At 45.0% G+C, this 24,857-nt stretch overlaps 1 protein-coding gene across 1 annotated transcript in view; it reads left to right on the forward strand.

The window, feature by feature from the left end:
- Positions 1-952: 952 nt before the first annotated feature.
- AGMO (alkylglycerol monooxygenase) overlaps positions 953-24,857 on the forward strand; it is a 314,856-nt gene continuing 290,951 nt past the window's right edge. Inside the window, exons 1-2 of the mRNA XM_073629523.1 lie at positions 953-1,347; positions 11,336-11,463. Of these exons, the coding sequence (XP_073485624.1) occupies positions 1,222-1,347; positions 11,336-11,463 (254 nt within the window). The 5' untranslated portion in view covers positions 953-1,221. The remainder of the gene's footprint in view (positions 1,348-11,335; positions 11,464-24,857) is intronic.

A 24,857-nucleotide genomic window follows, 5' to 3' on the forward strand; every position in this document is an offset into this window, starting at 1 on the left:
TCTTCTTTAGGGTGAAGGTCTTCTTTTAGGGTGAAGGTCTCCTTTTAGGGTGAAGGTCTTCATTTAGGGTGAAGGTCTTCTTTAGGGTGAAACTCTTCATTTAGAGTGAAGGTCTTCTTTAGGGTAAAGCTCTTCTTTTAGGGTGAAGGTCTTCTTTGGGGTTGAAGCTCTTCTTTTAGGCCCCTTTCAAACTGGGGCGGTTTGCAGGTGTTATTGCGCTAAAAATAGCGCCTGCAAACCGCCCCAAAACAGCCTCCGCTGTTTGTTCAGTGTGAAAGCCCGAGGGCTTTCACACTGAAGCGGTGCGTTGGCAGGAGAAGAAAAAATCTCCTGTCAGCCGCACCTTTGGAGCGGTGAAGGAGCGGCGGTGTATTCACCACTCCTAAACTGCTCCTGCCCATTGAAATCAATGGGACAGCGCGGCTATACCGCGGCAATACCGCGGCTATAGCCGCGCTATACGAGTGGATTTAACCCTTTTTCGGCCACCAGCGGGGGGTTAAAACCGCACCGCTAGCGGCCGAATACCACGGTAAAACAGCGCTAAAAATAGCGATGTTTTACCGCCGCCGCCCCCTACCGCCCCAGTGTGAAAGGGGCCCTAGGGTGAAGGTCTTCTTTAGCATGCTTCAGGGTGAAGTGTATTTTCCGCCTATATATATATATATGGATTTGAAATGTGTCTCTTTTTGCTATTTTAAAAAGTTTGCAAGATAAAACATTGTAACATATTCACATAATGTACATAAAACAACAGGAATATAAAACTGCACAAACAAGTATTTCAGGCAAAGCTATGATATCACAAAAGTATAAAGTACAAAAACTACCACCTCTGTGCAATCCAAGTTCAGCAAAGTCAACAAACCGCCGTGCGGTATTTTACTGCCAATTTATGCAAAAAAAATGTTGTGAACGTTCTGCACTGTCACTAGAAGTGTCTGTAATATCTTATCAGGATCACAGAAAGCATTCTAGTATCATAGCAATGCATTCTCTTGAATTGTGCTTTCCTGGGTGAACTTTTCCCTGACAGGCGGATCACATGACCTGCTCCCTGACTGCACATTACTGTGTTACAGGAAGATCACAGAGTAAGGACGTCCATTGCTTGTACAGTGTTTACAATCTGCAACAAAGAATCACTTGGCTGCATTCAGCTTGGAGGCATTGCAGGGACTGCGTTGTATTTCTGCGTGCCCTGTGACCCCAGCAGCAGCCATGGGAGGTTATACAGGCCAGGTTAACCTTACTATCTCCCAAGGAGCCCGGATGATGTTCTATGTCTTGTATCCCAATGAGACCTCCTTTAAAACTGTGGAGGAAGTGCCAGATTATGTGGACAAGGTGAGAAACCTGAAACGTTTATATGGGAATGCTGGGACAAGCCACAGGGGATTGTGGGCAGTCATCAAATGTAGCTAATCAGGATTTACATTTAGCAAGTATTATACTACTATACTATTATACTACTATAGTAGTATATATATATATTATATATATATATATATATATATATATATATATATATATATATATATATATATATATATATTATATATATATATATATATATATATATATATATATATATAATATATATATATATATATATATATATATATATATATATACACACAGTATCTCGCAAAAGTGAGTACACCCCTCACATTTTTGTAAATATTTTCTTCTATCTTTTCATGTGACAACACTGAAGAAATGACACTTTGCTACAATGTAAAGTAGTGAGTGTACAGCTTGTATAACAGTGTAAATTTGCTGTCCCCTCAAAATAACTCAACACACAGCCATTAATGTCTAAACCGCTGGCAACAAAAATGAGTACACCCCTAAGTGAAAATGTCCAGATTGGGCCCGGTGTCATGTGACACGTTAGTGTTACAAGGTCGCAGGTGTGAATGGGGAGCAGGTGTGTTAAATTTGGTGTTATCGCTCTCACTCTCTCATACTGGTCACTGGAAGTTCAACATGGCATCTCATGGCAAAGAACTCTCTGAGGATCTGAAAAAAAGAATTGTTGCTCTACATAAAGATGGCCTAGGCTATAAGAAGATTGCCAAGACCCTGAAACTGAGCTGCAGCACGGTGGCCAAGACCATACAGAGGTTTAACAGGACAGGTTCCACTCAGAACAGGCCTCGCCATAGTTGACCAAAGAAGTTGAGTCCACGTACTCAGCGTCATATCCAGAGGTTGTGTTTGGGAAATAGACGTATGAGTGCTGCCAGCATTGCTGCAGAGGTTGGAGGGGTGGGGGGGGTCAGCCTGTCAGTGCTCAGACCATACGCCGCACTCTGCATCAAATTGGTCTGCATGGCTGTCGTCCCAGAAGGAAGCCTCTTCTAAAGATGATGCACAAGAAAGCCCGCAAACAGTTTGCTGAAGACAAGCAGACTAAGGACATGGATTACTGGAACCATGTCCTGTGGTCTGATGAGACCAAGATAAACTTATTTGGTTCAGATGGTGTCAAGCGTGTGTGGCGGCAACCAGGTGAGGAATACAAAGACAAGTGTGTCTTGTCTACAGTCAAGCATGGTGGTGGGAGTGTCATGGTCTGGGGCTGCATGAGTGCTGCCGGCACTGGGAAGCTACAGTTCATTGAGGGAACCATGAATGCCAACATGTACTGTGACATACTGAAGCAGAGCATGATCCCCTCCCTTCAGAGACTGGGCCGCAGGGCAGTATTCCAACATGATAACGACCCCAAACACACCTCCAAGACGACCACTGCCTTGCTAAAGAAGCTGAGGATAAAGGTGATGGACTGGCCAAGCATCTCTCCAGACCTAAACCCTATTTAGCACCTGTGGGACATCCACAAATGGAAGGTGGAGGAGCGCAAGGTCTCTAACATCCACAAGCTCTGTGATGTCGTCATGGAGGAGGGGAAGAGGACTGAAGCTCTGGTGAACTCCATACCCAAATGGGTTAAGGCAGTGCTGGAAAATAATGGTGGCCACACAAAATATTGACACTTTGGGCCCAATTTGGACATTTTTGCTTAGGGGTTTACTCACTTTTGTTGCCAGCGGTTTAGGCATTAATGACTTACTTTAACTGACAATTGCGCAGTCATGCAACGCTGTACCCAAATCAATTTTGTGTCCTTGTTTTCCCCACAAGTAGAGATTTCTATTGGAGGTATTTGATCACCACTGCGTTTTTTTTTTTTTTATGTTTTTGCACTATAAACAAAAAAGACCGACAATTTTGAAAAATAAAACAATATTTTTTACTTTCTGCTATAAAGAATATCCAATAAAAAAAAATGTAATTTCTTCATAAATGTAGGCAATATGTATTGTGCTACGTATTTTTGGTTAAAAAAAATGACCAATAAGCGTATATTGATTGATTTGCACAAAAGTTATCAGACAGTGATATTGGACGATCGGACACTAACTGACACTTTTGACACTTTGTGGGAACAAGTGACACTAATACATTGATCAGTGCTAAAAATATTCACTGTCACTGTACTAATGACACTGGCTGGGAAGGGGTTAAACATCTAGGGCGATCAAAGGGTTAACTGTGTGCCTAACCAGTGTTTATGTGTAAACTGTGTGCTGCTTTTACTAAGGGAAGTGATGGATTTTCTTTCCCTTTGCAGGGAAAGAAAATCCATCACTTCCCCCTGTCAGAATGGAACTCTGTCTTGTTTTACATAGGCGAAGCTCCATTCTGTGTCTCTGCCCGACAATTGGTGGGTGCCGGAGGACACCCAGTGCCCGATACCCGCAGATCGGCTTCTGCTGTGAGTAATCACAGCAAAAGTGGCCTGCTGGCAGTGTGAGTCCCCAGGCCAAAATGCAGAATCACATATACACATGCAGGGCTTTTTTTCTGCAGAAACACAGTTCCGGCACCTCCAGCAATGACTGTCCGTAATGCCAAGGGTTGCTGGGCATGTACTGCAGGGAATATTGATGCTCGCTGCTGGGAGATCTATTCTAGCTGAATGGGATCTATTTTTTCAGGGGGGATCTATTGTCGCTGGAGGGGGCTTTTTGTTACTGGCTGCAGGGGATCTATTTTACAGCTTTTCTTGTTAACAAAATCCATACAAATTAGTTATCACCACAAAATTATACTTGGTTCTGTTTTCTCTTAAAGGGCAGTAATGGGAGGTGAGTAGGGAGCGGAACCAAGGAACGGTGCTTGGAGGCGGGTGGGGACGGGAAAAAAGAGGTGACTCAGAAAGGGGGAGAGAAAGGGTAAAGGGCCACAGGGCCCTAATTCGGACTTTACAGGCAAGATGGACAATGATATAGTACAAAAATATATTTTATTAACAATAAGTCATATCAAACAGGTCAAGTAAAAAAGAATTAAAAACATACGATAGGCATACGATAGTAGTGAGTATCTCGTGTAAACAAGAGAGTTGACACCAAATAAACGGCAGTGAGCCCCTGTGCGTCAACGCGTTTCACTGTTTTGCTTCATCAGGACACACTTGGGGGTAGTTGGAAGGAACAGGTTTCACTTGTCAGCATAGAAATATCTCCACATGGAGAGCTCCCAGATGATCACCCAGGAATCACCGTGTAAAGCAGGAGGCAGTTTCTTACTAATACCAGCGGCCGGTGTCTTGCCGAGAATGTTCCCTCGGCGGATAAGTTCCCCCCTGTACTGCACAGGCGCAGCGCCTGCGCAGTACATACTACTCTCAGCCGCCGGAGATAGCCGAAGCTCAAATGCTTCAATCAGCTGTACACGGCGCCTGCGCTCTGGGTCCAGGTTCCTTCCCCACCATCCAAGTGGACCTAGAGGGGGAATCTAAAAGTGCCGAGCGTAGCGAGGCCGTGCCCGAAGCGTGGCGAGCGAAGCGTGGCGAGCGAAGCGAGCCCCGAGGGGCCCTCTTACAGGCGCCGTGTACAGCTGATTTTCAGCTGTTCTGCTTCGGCTATTTCCGCCGATACCTACTGCGCAGGTGCAGTAGAGGGGGGAACTTATACGCCGAGCGGAACTTTCTCGGCAGAACACCGTGTATAGGGCTGATGGCGTAAAGATATATAGATATGAATATAAACTCATATGGTTCACTGGGGGGAGGAAGGAGATACACCGTAAGTATCCAGAAAATTAAGGAGGGAGAGTAATAGAGAGGAGAAGGGTAGAACAACCAACACCCTTTCACCTGTTTTCAGTCCACAGTAACAGGGGCTTCAACGATAATCCATATGGACAGATATATATTCCTTCCAAACTGGATATATCGAACTCTCCTATACCTGCCCACAGTCAGTATAACTATATAGGCTCCTTAGGTATATTTAAAGAGGCCGTGGTAGCATGAGGTTCAGTGTCTCCCCCAGGAACAAACAAACCACCTCAGAAAGGGGGAGTTCCTGCACCTATTCTCAGAGAAAAAAAACCCGTATATGCGTGATTCTGCACAGAACGGCCACCCTGTAGCAGTATATTTGCTATGGGAAATATAAATGTAAGTAAGGTCCTTTGCGCTATCAAAGTGAATGTATAATATAGTACTGCAGCTAGATCTAAAGTGTATGAGTGCACTAAATTGGTATAAAATAAATAAGTGATCAGCGCAACTTAATATTATAAATATAGATGATTTAGCACTGTGCGATAATCTGTGCAAAAATTGCTAAAAAATGCGACTGTGCAAAAAAAAACCCCGCTATAGATGCTGTGCAAAATTGCACCAGCGATTTTATTGAAGAGCACTTATTGAAGCACTGTCTGCACTTTGTTTTATCATAGACTTTGTTTATCTTCACTTCATGAACTATTGCATCACCACTATTTGTTGTGTCAGCAGTGTGATAAAGAGAGATTATACGGATTATTGCTACATTCATCTATATATATTACATGTGTCTCATTGATATATTGCATATGCATAGGAATTTTATTATTGATATTTATATAATTTTTTTTGCACTGAAATCATCTTATGTACACAGATTCATATTTGTATCTTGGACAGCGCCATGAGCGTTCATTGGTATTGATTTATTTGAACACAAGCTCATATTTGCACCTAGCAATTTTGCACAGCATCTTTAGCCTTTTTTTTATTTTTTTTTGCACAGTCGCATTTTTTAGCAGTTTTTGCTCAGATTATCGCACAGTGCTAAATCATCTATATTTATAATATTAAGTTGCGCTGATCACATATTTGCTATGGGGCAGTGAGCAGCTTTCCTCTATGCAGGTATGGATATTTTATACATAGTTACATTGTTCTAACTTGTACCAAAGTAATTATACATATCTGTGGGTTCCCTCTAGAAGCTTTGGGGTCCCTCCAGAAGCTGGAAATCACTGTAGTAGGGACCACTACTCCAGTAATCTCCACTAACTTCTGGGTCTTGTCCCAAGTGGCTGTCCTTCTGCATTGTGAACACAGGAGGTTGTCCACTCAGCATGGGCACCATTCAGAGAACACTTTACATTTTCTCAATTATTGCAAAGCTTTTCTGATTTGATGAGGTGGAGAGGCAGGGCAGTGAGGTCACACTCCCCACCTTGTCTAATCAGAGAACTCTTTGCATGCATTGGGGAAATACCCAGTATTTTCTGAATGGCACCCATGGTGAGCGGTTGACCTTCTGTGTTCACAATGCAGCAGGGCAGCCACTCGGCACAGGACCTGGAAGCTAGCAGGGATCACTAGAGTTGAGGTGTCTACTCCAATGATTTCCAGAGGGATTCCAAGCTGGATCAAAATCTCTATGTATAAATATACCATACCTGGAATTCTTCTTTAAAGCCCTATCCCAGGCACATAAAAAGTCTCCAGGCTTCCATCAGGTACATATTTGGTTGCCCCTTCACAGAGGCTTTCTTCTACATTATTATACAGAATTTATACAACACCAACAGTTTGTGCAGCACTTGAGAATGCAGAGTTAACAATCCAAGACAAATAAATTAGGAGGGGCTTGCCTGTGAGAGTTTATAATCTAGAAGAGCAAGTAAAATGAAAGGTAGTGACTGTGTGGGGATAAGTTGAAGTAAATGTTCAGTGGTTAGGTGGAGGCAGGATAAGCTTCCTTGAAGAGAAGGGTTTTCAAGGTTTACGTAAAAGAAAGATAGAGTAGGAGATAGTTGGACAGATTGGGGTAAATAGTTCCAGAAGATGGGAGAGGTTTAGGAGAAGTCCTGGAAGTGTGCATGGGAGGCTATGACAAAAGAACTAGGGATCAGGAGGTCTTGGGGGAGTGGAGAGGACGGTTTGGGTGATATTTTGAGATGAAGTTGGTAAAGTGGCGGGGGGCAGAGTTGTGGATGACTTTGTATGTTGTTGTTAATTTGTTGATTTGTATTTGTTGGGCGAGTGGAAGCTAGTGGAGGGATTGGCAGAGAAGGGTGGCAGATGGTTGGTAGGATTCTGGTAGCAGCATCATGATGGACTGAATGGGCATAGCCTATGTAAAGGTAATGCAATGAGGAGAGAGTGGCAAAAGTCAAGGTGGGAAATAACAGGAGAGTGAATTGGTAGCTTGATGGTGTCTATGGTTAAATAGGGGTGTATAGAAATGTTTTGGAGGTAAAAGTGACAAGATTTGGTCAGAGACTGGCCCAAAAGGAGAGGTCAGGGTTCATGATTAAACCCAGCACCCTGGCAGGAGGGGAAGGACAGATAGTTGATGTATTGAAAAAGTTGGAAAAGTTGAGTAAAGGGCACGGGGGGGGGGGGGGGGGGGGTGTCAATATTATGAGCTCTGTTTTTGATAGGGTTAGTTTTGGAATGTCATGCTGATATGTCAGTAGGTCAATTAGTGATGTACAAGGTGACTGAAGGGGTGAGCTGGGGTGTTTAAAGATAGATTTAGGTGTCACCATCATAGTGATGGCTTTGAAAGCCATGTAAGGTTATCAACTGGCCAAGGGATAGATAGAGAATATTGAGAACCAAGCCCTGGGGATCCCTACAAAGAGAGAAAGAGTAGAGGAAGAGATAGAACTGTAGGTGACACTAAAGGGATGCTTAGGTAAAATGAGAACCAGGAAAAAAGCCTTGGAGGCCAAGAGAGTGGACTTTTTTGTGGAGAAGAGAGTGGCCAGCTGCATCAAATGCAGCAGAAGGTCCAATAGTTGGAGTACTGAGTAAAAGCCACTGGTTTTAGCAGAGTTAGTTTTAGGAGAGCAGTTTCTGTGGAATGTTGTGAGTAAAGGAGGTCAAGAAGAATGTTATCTGTGAGGTAGCAGTCTAGACAGTTGTAGAATAAGCTTTCTAGGAACCTGGAGGTAAATGGCAGCAAGTAGGTGGGTCTCAGGGTTGTTCATACTGCTGAGGTCCATTGAAGGCTTTTTGGGTATGGGGTGACCAGTGCATGTCTTAAAGGGAATATGCCTGTGTAGAGGGAGAGATTGAAGATGTGGTTTGGGGAGTGTAAAATGGAGCAAGGGGATGATTGGAGGAGTTGTGAACGGGGTCCAGAGGGTAGGCAGTAAGGTGGGTACCAGACTGTGGCGGCCTGTAATGCAGGACGCAGGTGTGCTGCCCCCCCTAATCCATGCGTCCAGCCCCCTAATCTACATGCGGGGCACCGGACACATGGATTCCAATGTTTTTTTTTTTTTTAAAGCACATGATTAGAGCCAGAGGCTCTAATAGGCTTCAAAAAAGGGTGGGCTTACCCACCCAGTTGTGTGACATTAGCGAATTAACATTGGCTATTGTCTTCCTGATTCTCCTCCCAGCCAATCAGGAAGCGGGTCCTGAGACCTGTCACCCGATTGGCCAAGAGGAGAAGCGATCCTACTGGCCGCCGAGGAGGAGGAAGAAGGAGACGCAGGGGAAGCTGCAATGAAGCACCAGAAGAAGACACCGCCCACCCAAAAAAATATACCACCAGCCTCCACTGGTACCAGAAAAAAGTTTAACTTTCTCCTCTGTAGCAACAAGGTCAAAAGTATTGAAAGTTTTGATAGACAAGGTATATTAAGTGAAGGAGGTATCTGGGCAGCGAAGATCCCATCACAAATTGGATCCATCATACTCTGGAAACTTAATTTATGTTCTAAAAATAAAGCACAACCACACTGAACAATTGTGCTTTACTTGTTATGTTACCCAAACTGACAAACATTGTAAATATACTCAGTAATGAAAGTCCAACGAGTTTAGTCAATCCAAACATGCCATTGAAGAAATCACGTGATGTAATCCAATAATGTGACTTGCAAGGGGCTAATTACCATAAGTAAGTAATGTTCAAATAATTATTATATATTGTTTTTAGGTAATTAAGGCACTGTGAGCTCATCCTCTGTCTGCTGCAGAGTGTGCCAGATTGTATTTAAACTGGCCGCTCTGTATGTAGCTTCTGACAGGCTGCACAAGGAGCCCCGTAAGTCCTAGGAGACCCAAATTTTGACCAGTGGTGGGGTAAGTCTTAGGCTACATACCTACCAAATTCTTTGAGGGTCTCTATGACCCTTGAAGCTCGATCATTTTTTTTTTTTTGGGTGATTTTTTTCTTTGGGTGAATGTATTATTTTCTTTAGGGCAAATGGGCCTATCTTAAGGTAAGGGGCCTGGAGCTGCAGCTCCAATAGCCCCTACGTTAATCCGGCCCTGCTTGTTCCACTACCTTTCACCATATTCTTTCATCTGGGACTGTGGATCTACTGTATGTGGAAAAATAGGTCTATCTGCACCTTCCCCTTTAAGGCGTTTGTAACATCTCCAAGACCTCCAGACTTGGACAGTCTTGAGGCACCCCATTCTAAAATGTAAAAAATATTCTAATAGTTTTGCATAACACTGCAACATCCACACATATAGGACACCCAACGTTAGAAGTCATTTATTTTTCCAAAGCAAATACACTTTTGCAAACTGGTACTGATAGTATTCCAATGTTTCTCTACATAAAGACTACCCCAGCTTTTCTCCATCACTCAGCTGAGATGCCCTCAATACTGATGGAGAGGGACAAGGGAGGGTCAAACAAGGATGCTATGCAGGCAACTGACATCCCCCTTATCAGCTGGTGATGCCATTGGTCGTTAGGAAGCCAGTGGCTAGAAGGTTGTAATGGTGCACAATGAAAACCTGTGGCTTTGTGTTGCTAAAAGGCATCTTTATCCACACGCCAGCTTGTATACAATTTTTGGACAATTTTTAAGCATTTTGCCAAGGCACCCCTGAAGAAACCTCAAGGCACCCCAGGGTGCCTGGGCACCCTGGTTGAAAAAGGCTGGGTTAGGACAATCCACCTCATCCCAGCAGAAGACCCCAGTATTTATCTAAAAAAAATAAAATAAGACTATCATCCTGTTTACTAACATACACTCCCTTAGGTGCAGTGGGCTATCATCTGGTACACCACAATAAGAGCACATAAAAAATATGTTGCCTCCTGAGGAAGATTTCAGGTTGGCAGCTCTGTATTACAGCCAGTGCCTTCACTTCCGGGTGTGCATGATGACATTGTAGGTTTCGCCACTACGTGTTTTGCCATTGTCCATGTAACTTATTTTCGTCAAATTGTCCTTGCAGCCACTGCTTTCCAATTGACGTGGGACAATGTGACTTCCTGCATGGGGATGCACAGAACACCCTTGCATCCCATCGCAGGCAAACATGTCTGATTAAACAGGGGTGTATGCTTAACTACACCAGTGTGATCGAGGCTTTTTACCACCAGACAAACCCAGCCTGAGAAAGGCCATGCAGCCATCGCTGGAATGCATGTAGATAGTAATGCCCCGTACACACGGTCGGACTTTGTTCGGACATTCCGACAACAAAATCCTAGGATTTTTTCCGACGGATGTTGGCTCAAACTTGTCTTGCATACACACGGTCACACAAAGTTGTCGGAAAATCCGATCATTCTAAACGCGGTGACGTAAAACACGTACGTCGGGACTATAAACGGGGCAGTGGCCAATAGCTTTCATCTCTTTATTTATTCTGAGCATGCGTGGCACTTTGTCCGTCGGATTTGTGTACACACGATCGGAATTTCCGACAACGGATTTTGTTGTCGGAAAATTTTATATCCTGCTCTCAAACTTTGTGTGTCGGAAAATCCGATGGAAAATGTGTGATGGAGCCCACACACGGTCGGAATTTCCGACAACAAGGTCCTATCACACATTTTCCGTCGGAAAATCCGACCGTGTGTACGGGGCATTAGTGGCTGCAAATAGGCTGCAGGAAATCAGCAGCAGAAAATATTAGTCTCTAAAGAAAACCAACATGACAATGACACACAAACTAAATATCATCCTGTTAGGGTCCATGTCTACTTTAGCATTTAGAGGAAACAAATTTATTATGGCTTGCAGAGTTAAATCCATGTTTTATTTCTTGCAGGCCACGGCATATTTCTTTGTGATGCTTATATTGGAGATGCTCATCAGTGCAGTTTGGAAGGGTCGACCCCTCCGAGTTAATGACGGACTGACGTCCCTTTCTGCAGGAGTTATGTCTCGCCTGCCAGAGTAAGTCCAAATTGCTTTGTGGTCGGAAAAATCTTATTTTAGTCACTGCGCTGGAAGGCCCAGGGTGTCTCCGAGCCAAGGACGCTTCATTCAAACGCAGTTGACTTAATATAACAGCTTAATGATACAATTAAGCAGCGCACGATTCTACAATTATATGAATGACATAATCTGTAATATTTTGGATCGCAAGGACGGTAATAGAAATTTAAATAACAAAAACATTATGTTCCTCGTAATTTAACTGTGGCTTTAAAGACCCACCAAGCTGATGTGGCTACTTAAGGATTTCAAAAGGATTTTGAGGTATTGAGAGTAAAAATGTATGCGTTGGTGAATCGTGTGAAATCTGTGCCAAAATCTGGGTGATGCGAGATCTCGGCAGCACCACTGTAAAGTCTCGGTGTAGGACACTTTTGGCAGCAATAAGCATTTAATGTAAGTTTTAGAGGTTTAGGTTCTCTTAGGTAATCGGTTGAAGTAAGGTCGGATTAAGTTTAGCCTCTGTTCTAACCTAAATTTGAACAAAAGTTTTAAAAATAAGTAAATAAGAGAGAGTGAGATAAACTAAGAAGGTAGAGATCATTGGGTGGTCTACTATAGCATCAAGCCCAAGTTGATTGTCCTTCACCTGACCCTGCTCGTTCTCCTCTAACACATTTCACCCCAGCCAGTGCTTTATCATACTCTTCTCTTTCAAATGCCACTTTATGCATTAACATACCTCCATAGACTCAGTCTATCCGGACAGTATGGTCAGCGACAAAATTAGCAGCATCCTCATTCAGCTTAACTCTTCAAGCCTTCAGCCTTGTTGATAGATCCGATTCGCCGCCAGCTCCCACCAAGTTGGCCAAGGGCACCTCCCCTCTTCTTCATGAGGTTTCACACACTCCTGCAAGGAACTCACATTCTACTGGCTTTAGGTCCACCGCCATTTTGGTACCCAGATTCTCTTGCCCTGAGGCCCACAGCCATCTTGGTGCTCACATTTTCCTGGCCCACCTCCGAAAATAAAAAGATGTCCACAAAAGCAACACCATCTTATTCATCTCCATAACTTTAAGTCCAGCAATACAGTACATTACAGTGCAGTGACACTTGAACACAGAATGTCTAACCATCTCTCCTACCCTCCTCAATGTAGGTTCCCCAACAGTGAATTCTCCTCCATAGTCTCTCATGGTGTACCCCAAAAGGGCTACCCCGACTTACATAATGTATGCCAAGGGTGGCCTGTTCCCAATACTCCTTCTGTTTAAGTCCTACCCACTCCAGCTTATATAGCGGTACAGTAACCCTCTAGCACCAACCAAAGTAGTGACAACACTTAAAGGGATACTAACTTCTGCTTATAGTCTGACAGAGGGCGATGTGTTCAGACTTGATGTTGTGAACTCATCCATGTTACAATAAAGTTTTTTGAGACAAATAAAAATGTGGTCAATGTGTGTCTTTTTCTATTTAAATTTGGCAAGTCAAGGAAGGGTGGACCCTAAATGGATCAACACTCACAGTCGGTTAAGGTGAGCCAGATGTTCTCCTAGTGCAGTATCATGTACATGTATCAATGACAGAGCTGAAATTGCTTAAGGAGGGCACTTAGAGCTTACTTTGAGATAGTATGCCATGCATACTTTCCCATATGCTAAGTCCCCCTAGTTCCACTGTCACTGGAAAGCACATCCTCCTACCACCTTATACCCAACTGCTCCCCCTTACAGCTTCTTGCTTCTTTGTCACTGGTGCCGCGATTACTGTGTCACCAATCAGGAACACCAGTCATGCGATAATATTCAGGGCCTGGGTGCCATCACAGGGAAGCAGGTCACATTTTTATTTTATAAGCAAAAATTATGTGTTCAGCATTTCTGGATGTGTCAGATCGAACTATCTGTCTGCTCAATCCACCCCCCTGCCGCTATGTCGCTATGCCTCCTGCTGATGATGCAATCCCTGAAGCTGACAGCGGGAGCCGTTGGCAATGGTTTGCTATATTGAAAGTCATGTCATACGCACCCTGGGCGAAATGGTTGACTGGGTGTAGGACGCTCTAAGCTTGCACATCATAAACGGGGGAGGGGGCGCAGTTTAGCATCTTTGCCCTGGGCACTGGATAACCTTGTCCTGGCACTGGTCATAAGGCCCTGACAGCTCCAAAAAGATCCTCTCCAGAGCTGTCAGGGCCACATAATCAAAACATTTAACTACATCATGCAGTGGCATACCAACGGGGGGTGGGGGTGGGCGGTCTGCCCCGGGTGCCACACATAGGGGGGTGTCAGACCGGTGCCCCCCGCCCTCCATGAGTGAAGCGGTGACAGCAGGGCGACAGGCACAGGCAGCAACGACAGCGCTGTGATAAACCAGGGCAGGGAGAGGTGAGCTGTGACAGGGTGCGGGGGTGACTGACACCCAGGGCCGGCCGCCGGATTCACTCTGCGCCGCACAGCTGGGGAGAGACAGTGAGTGGAGCTGGAGAGAGGACGGCAATTGCTGGACTTAACTCTTCATTGTAAAGTGGTGTTCCGGCTGAAATTATACTTTTTAAATAAAAATACCCCTATAATACACAAGCTTAATTTATTCTAGTAAAGTTAGTCTGTAAACTAAGGTCTGTTTTGTTTATAGCAGTAGTTTGTTATTTTATAAACTTACAGCAGGCCGTGGCCATCTTAAGTGTGGGCATCTGAAGCCAGACTGTATTTCTTCCTGGATCTCATCCTTGCAGATCTCGCACATGCTCAGTGCAGCACAAGCAGTGTAATAGGTTTCAGGTCAGGTTTCCATAGCAACGGCAGTGTCAGAGGAAGTTGCCGCCCCTTCCAAGAAGGCATTGCAAACAGGAAATGATGCGATGGGCCACGGCCAGGGAGGAGGAAGTGAAAAATGAATACAGCAGATATACAGTAGGTGCTGAGAAAAAAAAAAATATCCAATTCGTTTACAGTGCACAGTTTAGTGAGGGATGCTGAAGAGTTGTAAAAGTGGGTGGAACTCCACTTTAACCAGCAGGTGATTGGTTGCTAGGTGGTCCTAGCAACCAATCATTAGCATTGGTAATATGAAAAATTAGCTCCAGCAGTTCCGGCCCTCTGTTCAGTGCTGCTGTGTCTCCAGCTCTGCATCCAAGCCCCAGTAAATTAGGAAGGGGCAATGTGCAATGTGTAGGGGTCCCAAGCTGGGGGTGGGGGGCAATGTGTAATGTGCAGGGGTCCCAAGCTGGGGGTGGGGGGCAATGTGTAATGTGCATCGGCTGACCCCTGACATCTCACCTTTGAGACAGAGAAAGGAATTGAGGACACAGATTCATCAGTTCCTTTTCCTGTAGCCTCAGTTGCACTGCAGATGAATGAACAGGAGACAGAGGCTCCTGTTCATTCATAAACTGAAGCATAGTAAACACAGCTTACTATTCTCAGTTATCAATGGACACAGGCGCGATCATTATCGATCGCCCACTATGTCCACAGAAAAGAAAGAGGGACGATAAATGACATATTTATTGGTCCCTTCCCCCAATCTCCATCAATCTGTATACTTGCAGCAGCTGGCAGGAGAGGAGGAAAGCTGGCAGCACTGCGGGGGTGCGAGGGTTGGCCCAGGCACATAGGGGGTAATCAGATGTGTGGCAACAAAAGAAGGGGATAAGTGCGGCGGGACTGGAGGACAATTACAGAACGCTGCACTATGTCTGTGTCTCTCCCTCCAGCAGCCCAGCAGCTGAAAGCTGGCAGAGGGAGAGTGGGAGAAACTGTCTTTTAGCTGCTGGAGGGATAGACACAGACACAGTGCAGCATTCTGTAATTGTCCTCCTGTCCCACCACACTGATCCCCCTGCTGTCCCCCCTGTGTGCCCAGGCCCCCTACAGGAGGCCTGGTGGTACCTCCCCTATTGGTGGCCCTGTGCAGGAGTGACATTATCCTGTGCTGGCCAATGAAGATGGCTGAAAACTGACACCAGTGAGGGACCGTTGGGAAGATGAGTATTAACCCTTTAGTTCCCCTTTAAAGGGACCACAAACCAAATAATGGAGATACATATCTGCCTTCCTGGACCCATCCCTGGCATGCTGTACAGGCTGTAAATCAATGGATAATTATACTAAAATCCCTAATTTCCTCAGCCCTCTAAATCCTTCAAAAATATTTCCTGAAGCCCCAAAAGATGTATTCCTTCCAGTAAAGTTCCTCTCGAAGTGAACGCTAACTGGGAACGTAGTTATTCCAGTGAAAAAAAATGACTTCATTTTTCGGGCCTCCGAGGCTCGCAGACAAAAACATTTCTCCTGCGGCAAAACATCATCAAATGGAGCCACACAAAAGCTTTTGCGAGATCGGTGGTAATATTTCACTCAAGCGGTCGGTTTGGCAGTGGTTTTAGGCCCCTCTATTAACTATGCGCTCATACACTGGACTGCTGAAGCCATTAAAACACAATATCACTTCATTATTCCAAATGGAACAGAGTGCATTCGCTCCGCGTACCCCACTCAATGCGTAGAAACAATGACCGTATTTTTTTCCCGGGTTGATTAGCTGCGAGAATAATATTGCAGCAGATAGACACCCCACAGGTACTATATTTTGTCATATTGCATGACTCCTAGGAAGCCTTGGTGTATTGAAGGCTTTCGTGTAATAGCCCCGGACAAATTGCGAGCCTGCCTCTTTTAGGGACGCCAATTAGCCCGAACGCCAGGCCGTATATTCAGCTCCCTTTCCATTCTTGTTAAGTGAAACACGCGGCGGAACGGAGGAGTGGAAAACAGATAAAAAAATAAAAAGTGCAGAATTTTTTTTTTTGTTCCATTTAGAGGTGTGAGAAAAAGTCTACTTCTATCCACTGCTCGGGTTTCATCTGCAGCAGAGGCGATTTTTAGGGTGGAGGAAGCCAAGGACGGCTGACAGACATTGCTAAAAGTATTTATTGGCTAAAACCTCCCTCTGTCAGGTGGGATAATGGGTTCAATCATTAGCAGCTGAGAGGGGGATTAATCCGTCAGCATTCACGTCTTTTCTCAGGCGTTATTTTTATACGGCTCGTTGGTTAGGAAAAAAAATAGGCCACATCCTTCTGGTTAATAATCCAGGATTTTTTTTTATGATTATTATTCAGCTTCTTGTTAAAATGGAAGTGTTAGTACTCTTACTTGTAGGAGAGATTTACTAAAACCAGTGCACACAGAATCTGGTGCAACTGTGCATAGCAGCCAATCAGCTTCTAACTTCAGCTTGTTCAATTAGCCACTTGCCGACCGCGCCATAGCCGAATGACGGCTACAGCGTTGTCGGCTAGTTCTGGGTGCCTGTCATATGGCGGCCTCCCGTGATCGTGCCCTGCTGTGATCAGAGTGTCCGGAAGACACTGCTGGTCATAGATTAAGGTAAAGAGCCAATCAGCTGCTCTTTACCACGTGATCAGCTCTGTCCAATCACAGCTGATCACGAAAGGAAACAGAATCCGGTTATCAGCACTCCTTCCCTCATGCGGACAGCATGAGAAGAGGAGAAGAGAGCCGATAAACTGCTTCTCTAAAAAGGACACGTAAACTGATAATCAGGGCACTGATTATCAGTGTCCTGATTATCAGTGCAGTCCCAACATTGCCCACCAGTGCTGCCAATCAGTGCCCACCAGTGCTGCCAATCAGTGCCCATCAGTGCCTCCTCATCAGTGTCACCTATCAGTACTGCCTATCAGTGCCACCTATCAGTGCTCAAAATTGCCGCCTATCAATGCCCATCAGTGCTGCATATCAGTGCCGCCTACCAGTGCCCATCAGTGCCACCTATCAGTGTCACCTATCAGTGCTCATCATTGCCACCTATCAATGCCCATCAGTGCCGCCTATCAGTGCAACCTCATCAGTGCCCACCAGTGCCTTCTCATCAGTGCCCACCAGTGCCGCCTCATCAGTGCCCATCAGTGAAGCATATCTGTGCCCATCAATGCCACCTCATCAGTGCCCATCAGTGAAGCCTATCTGTACCCATCAACGCCCATCAGTGCCACCTCATTAGTGCACATCAGTGAAGGAGAAAAATTACCCGTTTGCAAAATTTCATAACAATGAAAACTTTTTTTCTTCAAAATTTTCAGTCTTTATTTGTTTATTTTGCAAAAAATGAAAACCAGTGGTGATTAAATAGCACCAAAGCTCTAAAAAAGCTTTATTTGTGTGAAAAAAAAATTATAAAAATTCTATGGTTACAGGGTAGCATGACCGCGCAATTGTCATTCAAAGTGTGACAGCGCTGAAAGCTGAAAATTGACCTGGGCAGTAAAAGCGCCCAGTAGGCAAGTGGTTAAGCTTTGACAATAAGACCTCTTTCACACCGGTGCGACTTGTCATGCGATTTGATGTTACAAATTGCATGACAAGTCGCACCCCATTGCCGGCAATGGAACTATTTATATGAATGATTTATATCGCCCTGACTGCGCTACTTTTTTCAGATTTCATTGCATCTTGCTTAGACTTCTGTTAAATGAAGTCCCAAGCTGCAATGAAATCAGCAGTGCAAATCACTCTGATGTGTGGCAGTGAAGTAGCACATTTTCAAAGCCGCACCGGTATGAACGGGGGCTTAAACCTGTAATCTGATTGGTTAGTATGCACAGCTACACCAGATTCTGTGAGCTGTGTGAAGTTGGCACCCCATGTTTGTAAAACCTGAATAAAAATATACCATTCGTTTGTGCCACGTTTGTGCTGATTTGTGCCGCAAAAATGAGCGTTTGTGCCGGTTCGGTTTCTGAGATATTAAACATTCAATTTAATGCAAGCCCCGCCCACTTTGCACCCCATGTCCCTGAATTTTAAAAACAAACGTGCCATTCGTTTGTGCCGCGTTTGTGCTGGTTTGTGCCGCAAAAATAAACGTTTGTGCCGCTTTGGTTGCGGAGATATTGTGCATTATAGTTGCTGTAACCCCGCCCATTTTGCACCCCATGTTCCTGAATTTTAAAAACAAACGCGCCATTCGTTTGTGCCGCGTTTGTGCTGGTTTGTGCCGCAAAAATAAACGTTTGTGCCGCTTTGGTTGCGGAGATATTGTGCGTTATAGTTGCTGTAACCCCGCCCATTTTGCACCCCATGTTCCTGAATTTTAAAAACAAACGTGCCATTCGTTTGTGCCACGTTTGTGCTGGTTTGTGCCGCAAAAATACAACTTTGTGCCGCTTTGGTTGCGGAGATATTGTGCGTTATAGTTGCTGTAACCCCGCCCATTTTGCACCCCATGTTCCTGAATTTTAAAAACAAACGCGCCATTCATTTGTGCTGCGTTTGTGCTGGTTTGTGCCACAAAAAGAAATGTTTGTGCCGCTTTGGTTGCGGAGATATAGTGCGTTATAGTTGCTGCAACCCCGCCCACATTGCACCCCATGTTCCTGAATTTTAAAAACAAACGCACCATTTGTTTGTGCCGCGTTTGTGCTGGTTTGTGCCGCAAAAATAAACGTTTGTGCCGCTTTGGTTGCGGAGATATTGTGCGTTATAGTTGCTGTAACCCCACCCATTTTGCACCCCATGTTCCTGAATTTTAAAAACAAACGTGCCATTCGTTTGTGCCACGTTTGTGCTGGTTTGTGCCGCAAAAATAAAACTTTGTGCCGCTTTGGTTGCGGAGATATTGTGCGTTATAGCTGCTGCAACCCCGCCCACATTGCATCCCATGTTCCTGAATTTTAAAAACAAACGCGCCATTTGTTTGTGCCGCGTTTGTGCTGGTTTGTGTCGCAAAAATAAACGTTTGTGCAGCTTTGGTTGCGGAGATATTGTGCGTTATATGTTGTCAAACCACATTGACTTTACACCTTGTTATTAAAGCTTACATACAGAACCTAAACTCAGCTTGGGTTTCCTTAATGTAAAGCTCCTCCCACTGTACTGGCACTGCACTTCATATTGTACCCTGAAAAAGGCACCTCTGCCGGGTTAGCCCCCCCATATCAAAATTTTTGAAAAAATCTTATGCAGTTTGTTAGATCTTTGTTAGATCAGGTTAGATCAACCGTTGTTTGCGTTAGATCTCACACAGAAGAAGCAATATTAACAGTTATTTGCTTGGGGGGCTAACCCGTCATCAGCCCCCCCTTATCAAAAAATTGACCAAACAGTTAGCTATTTTGGAAGCAATTTGTTAGATCCGGTATGATCAAGTGTTTTTAACGTTAGATCTCACATAATTAGAGACTGATTAAGTGATTAATGTGGGGGGGCTGGCCCCCCCTTATCAAATTTTTGGCCCAAAAATCATTCAGGCTAATAGATATTCGTTAGATCCGGTAAGATCAAGTGGTTTTAACGTTAGATCTCACATAATTAGAGACTTATTAAGTGATTAATGAGGGGGGCTGGCCCCCCTTATCAAATTTTCGGCCCAAAAATCATTCAGGCTAATAGATATTCGTTAGATCCGGTAAAATCAAGTGGTTTTAACGTTAGATCTCACATCATTTTAGAGATATTCCACATCAAAATAGAGATATTAGGTGGTACATATGGACGGGTTAGCCCCCCCCTTATCAAATTTTCGGGCCAAAAATCATTCAAGCTAATAGATATTGGTTAGATCCGGTAAGATCAAGTGGATTTAACGTTAGATCTCACATCATTTCAGAGATATTCCACATCAAAATAGAGATATTAGGTGGTACATATGGACGGGCTGGCCCCTCCTTATATTCAGCGCAATGAAAATCACACCCAACTTTTCCTGGTGCGGCCCAAAAACTTTTCCTCAGCTGCGGGGGCCCAACTTATGATCCTGCACACAAGCCCACTGCTTTCAGAAAATGCCCCTGACCTGAGCTCATCATTGCACATCCATTCCAGATGCTCGTATGTGACATCACATACATCCCATACATCACATACATCACATACAAGCACGTGGGCTGGATGCGAGAGGTGAATCAGCAGGATGAGTGTGCCAGGACAAGTAGATGTGTCTCATCTCTGCTTCCTTTTACCACTCTGCATATCACACATATATCATAGATGAGAAGAGGGTACATTGGTGGGAAAAATGAGCAGGAGGGGTTTAGATGTGGGACAGAAGAACAGGAGGGTACAGCCGTGGGGCAAATGTGCAGGGGGGGTTCAGTTTTGGTGCAGATGAGAAGGAGGTTCAGTGGTGGGACAGAAAAGCAGGGGGGGTAGAACAGTGGGGCAAATGTGAAAGGAGGTGTATTGGTGGGACAGATGAGCAGGAGGTTACAGTGGTGGGGCAGGAGAACAGGGGGGAACATAGGTGGGGCAGAAGAGCAGGGGGTACAGAGGTGAAACAGATGTGCAGGAGGTACATTAGTAAGGCAGATGAAAAAGCGGGTTACAGTGGTAGGGCAGATGAGAAGGTGATTCAGTAGTAGACAGAAGAGCATGGGAATATGGCGGTGGAGCAAATGTGCAGAGAGGTACAGTGTGGGGAGATGAGAAAAATAGTACATTGATGGGGTAGATGAGCAGGGGGGTTACAGTGGTGGGGCAGAAGAGCAAGGGGGTACAGTGGTGGTGCAGATGTGCAGAAGGTGCAGTGGTGGGAGGGATGCGAAGGGGGTTCAGCAGTGGGACAGAAAAGCAGGGGGGTACAGTGATGGGGCAGATGAGCGGGGGAGGGGTTTAGTGTTGGGCCAGATGAGAAGGGGGTTACAGTGGTGGGAAAATGAGCAGGAGGGGTTCAGTGTTGGGGCAGATGAGAAGGGGGTTTAGCAGTGGGACAGAAGAGCAGGGGGTACAGCGGTGGGGCAGATGTGAAAGGAGGTGCATTGGTGCACAGATGAGCAGGGGGTTACAGTGGTTGGGCAGAAGAGCAGGGAGAACAGAGGTGGGGCAGATGTACAGGGGGGTACAGTGGTGGGGCAGAGGAGAAAGGAGATACATTAGTGGTACAGATGAGCAGGGGGTTACAGCGGTGGGGCAGAAGAGCAGGGGGAACAGAGGTGAGACAGATGTGCAGAAGGTACAGTGATGGGGCAGAAGAGAAAGGGGGTTACAGTGGTGGGGCAGATGAGAAAGGGGGTTACAGAGGTGGGGCAGATGAGAAAGGGGGTTACAGTGGTGGGGCAGATGAGAAAGGGGGTTACAGTGGTGGGGCAGATGAGAAAGGGGGTTACAGAGGTGGGGCACATGAGAAAGGGGGTTACAGTGGTGGGGCAGATGAGAAAGGGGGTTACAGAGGTGGGGAAGATGAGCAGGGGGAACAGAGGTGGGACAGATGTGCGGGAGGTACAGTGGTGGGGCAGATGAGAAAGGGGTTTACAGTGGTGGGGCAGATGAGAAAGGGGGTTAGAGAGGTGGGACAGATTAGAAAGGTGGTTACAGTGGTGGGGCAGATGAGCAGATAAGTTCAGTGTTAGGACAGATGAGAAGATGGTTCAGCAGTGAGACAGAAGAGCATGGGGGTACGGTGGTGGGGCAGATGTGCAGGGGGTTACAGTGGTGGGGCAGTTGAGCAGGGGGGTACAGTGGTGGGGCAGTTGAGCAGGGGGGTACAGTGGTGGGGCAGATTTGCAGGTGATACAGTGATCTGAGGTGTGAAGGTGTATGAATTGGGGTTGATCTGAGGCGTGAGAGTGCAGGATGTTAATTTCCCACTACTAAAGTAGTTTACAGCATTTACTTTATAAAAAATCCCTTTCGTGATTGAGATTGTGAAGTTGACTTTTTTTGTTATAAAATCGGCTCAATTTCTTTGAAAACATTTTTCGGCACACTGCTCAAAAGGCTGCTTACCTCCTGGCCTATCAGTTTTTATTAAAGATGGAAAATGGGCTGTGGAGCAAGACCCGCTATCGCCCAAAACTATTTTCTCATTTTCAATAATCAAAGAAGGTAAGGAAAAAAGGATGGAAAAGGTAAGAGGAGAGAAGGGGGGGGGGGGGGGTAAGTCTGGGGGGGGAGGGGGGTGAAATGGCATTGGTTCAGGATAACTATGGTGAACGGGCTCCGGAACTTATCTGTGACATTAAGTCCCAAGAAGGGCAGTACCCTCTGCGGAAACGACAAACTGGTTCCATAGTCCCCAAGTTTTAGAGTATTTTTCCTGTTGGTGTTGTGCAGTGAGTACTAGATCTCCCATCTAATTTGGAATGGAGTTTTTATAGAGTTTGGCTCAGATGGAGGAGACATGTAGCAGGAAAAAGCTGGATCACCAGCAACCTTGTATTCCGTAAATTTTTGCGTGGTTTATCTGTCTCCCAGAAGTGGATCAATTTAGGGCACGGCCAAAATATGTGAAGTCGTGTTCCTCCATCCCCCTGGCATCTCCAACATTGGTCAGTAGTTGCAGGGTGAGGTACCACCTTGTTAACAGTTTATAGTTGGTCTCTTTAATTTTCGTACAAACCGATGATTTCAACGAAAATCTGAGGACATGTTGTATCTGAGCAGATGTAAATGTACGCCCCAGCTTACTTTCCCATTTGTTCAAGAACGGTAAGTGTGGTTGTTCAGCCGAACAGTTCAAGAGGGCGTATGTTTTGGATAGAGCCTGTGGAAGGGAACCCTCTTTGGAACAGTATGCTTCAAAGGACGTCAGGGGACGATTAAATCCCTGTGGATTAGGTAAAGTATTGAGAAAGTTTTGTAATTGTAGCGCTGTCCACAAGGAAAGTTTGAAGGGCTCATTAGCACTACTGTGGAAGGCCATTGGCCTCCCGTTAGGAAGTGGGATGCCTGGACCCTACCTGTTTGGCTTAGGGTCCGAAACATTTGCGGTTCCAGACCAGGGAGGAACCACGGTTTTTCTATGATAGGGAGCAATGGGGAATCAGGGAAGAAAGCCGGTTCTGTGTGCTGACCTGGGAGCATATGCGGAGTGTCGTACCCATTATGGGGTGTGACTTCAGCCCAGGCGGTAGTTGGTCATAGCACCACAGAGCCCCTGGCAGCAGAATGTCAGTCTGGGCCTGTTCCAGTTGTGCCCACATTTTAGAGCAGCGATGCCAAAATGTATTAATTTTAAGCTACTGCCACAGGGGCCTAACTTCTCATATAAAATAACGAACTGTTATGTATTTATCATAGATTAAATAAAACATCTCACTGATCAAACTGCAACAAGCTTTTATCCCTACTTACATTGCGATTATTACTGATTTCTGCCATGTGCATGCTAGGTTTAATGCAATAATAACTTCATCTAACAATTATCTACTAACTTGGATGTTGTTATTGGCAAAGAATATGAAATCTCTGAAATGATGTGAGATCTTACGTTAAAACCACTTGATCTTACCGGATCTAACGAATATCTATTAGCCTGAATGATTTTTGGGCCGAAAATTTGATAAGGGGGGGCCAGCCCCCCCACATTAATCACTTAATCAGTCTCTAATTATGTGAGATCTAACGTTAAAACCACTTGATCATACCGGATCTAACAAATTGCTTCCAAAATAGCTAACTGTTTGGTCAATTTTTTGATAAGGGGGGGCTGATGACAGGTTAGCCCCCCAGCAAATAACTGTTAATAAATCTGTGTGAGATCTAACACAAACAATGGTTGATCTAACCTGATCTAACAAAGATCTAACAAACTGCATAAGATTTTTTCAAAAATTTTGATATGGGGGGCTAACCCGGCAGAGGTGCCTTTTTCAGGGTAAATTATGAAGTGCAGTGCCAGTACAGTGGGAGGAGCTTTACATTAAGGAAACCCAAGCTGAGTTTAGGTTCTGTATGTAAGCTTTAATAACAAGGTGTAAAGTCAATGTGGTTTGACAACATATAACGCACAATATCTCCGCAACCAAAGCGGCACAAATGTTTATTTTTGCGGCACAAACCAGCACAAACGCGGCACAAACAAATAGCGCGTTTGTTTTTAAAATTCAGGAACATGGGGTGCAATGTGGGCGGGGTTGCAGCAACTATAACGCACAATATCTCCGCAACCAAAGCGGCACAAACGTTTATTTTTTGCGGCACAAACCAGCACAAAGGCGGCACAAACAAATGGCGTGTTTGTTTTTAAAATTCAGGAACATGGGGTGCAAAATGGGCGGGGTTACAGCAACTATAACGCACAATATCTCCGCAACCAAAGCGGCACAAACGTTTATTTTTGCGTCACAAACCAGCACAAACGCGGCACAAACAAATGGCGCGTTTGTTTTTAAAATTCAGGAACATGGAGTGCAATGTGGGCGGGGTTGCAGCAACTATAACGCACTATATCTTCGCAACCAAAGCGGCACAAACGTTTATTTTTGCGTCACAAACCAGCACAAACGCGGCACAAACAAATGGCGCGTTTGTTTTTAAAATTCAGGAACATGGAGTGCAATGTGGGCGGGGTTGCAGCAACTATAACGCACTATATCTCCGCAACCAAAGCGGCACAAACGTTTATTTTTGCGGCACAAACCAGCACAAACGCGGCAC

The sequence above is a fragment of the Aquarana catesbeiana genome, linkage group LG05 (genome assembly GCF_042186555.1).
Source record: "Aquarana catesbeiana isolate 2022-GZ linkage group LG05, ASM4218655v1, whole genome shotgun sequence".
NCBI classification, from domain to species: domain Eukaryota; kingdom Metazoa; phylum Chordata; class Amphibia; order Anura; family Ranidae; genus Aquarana; species Aquarana catesbeiana.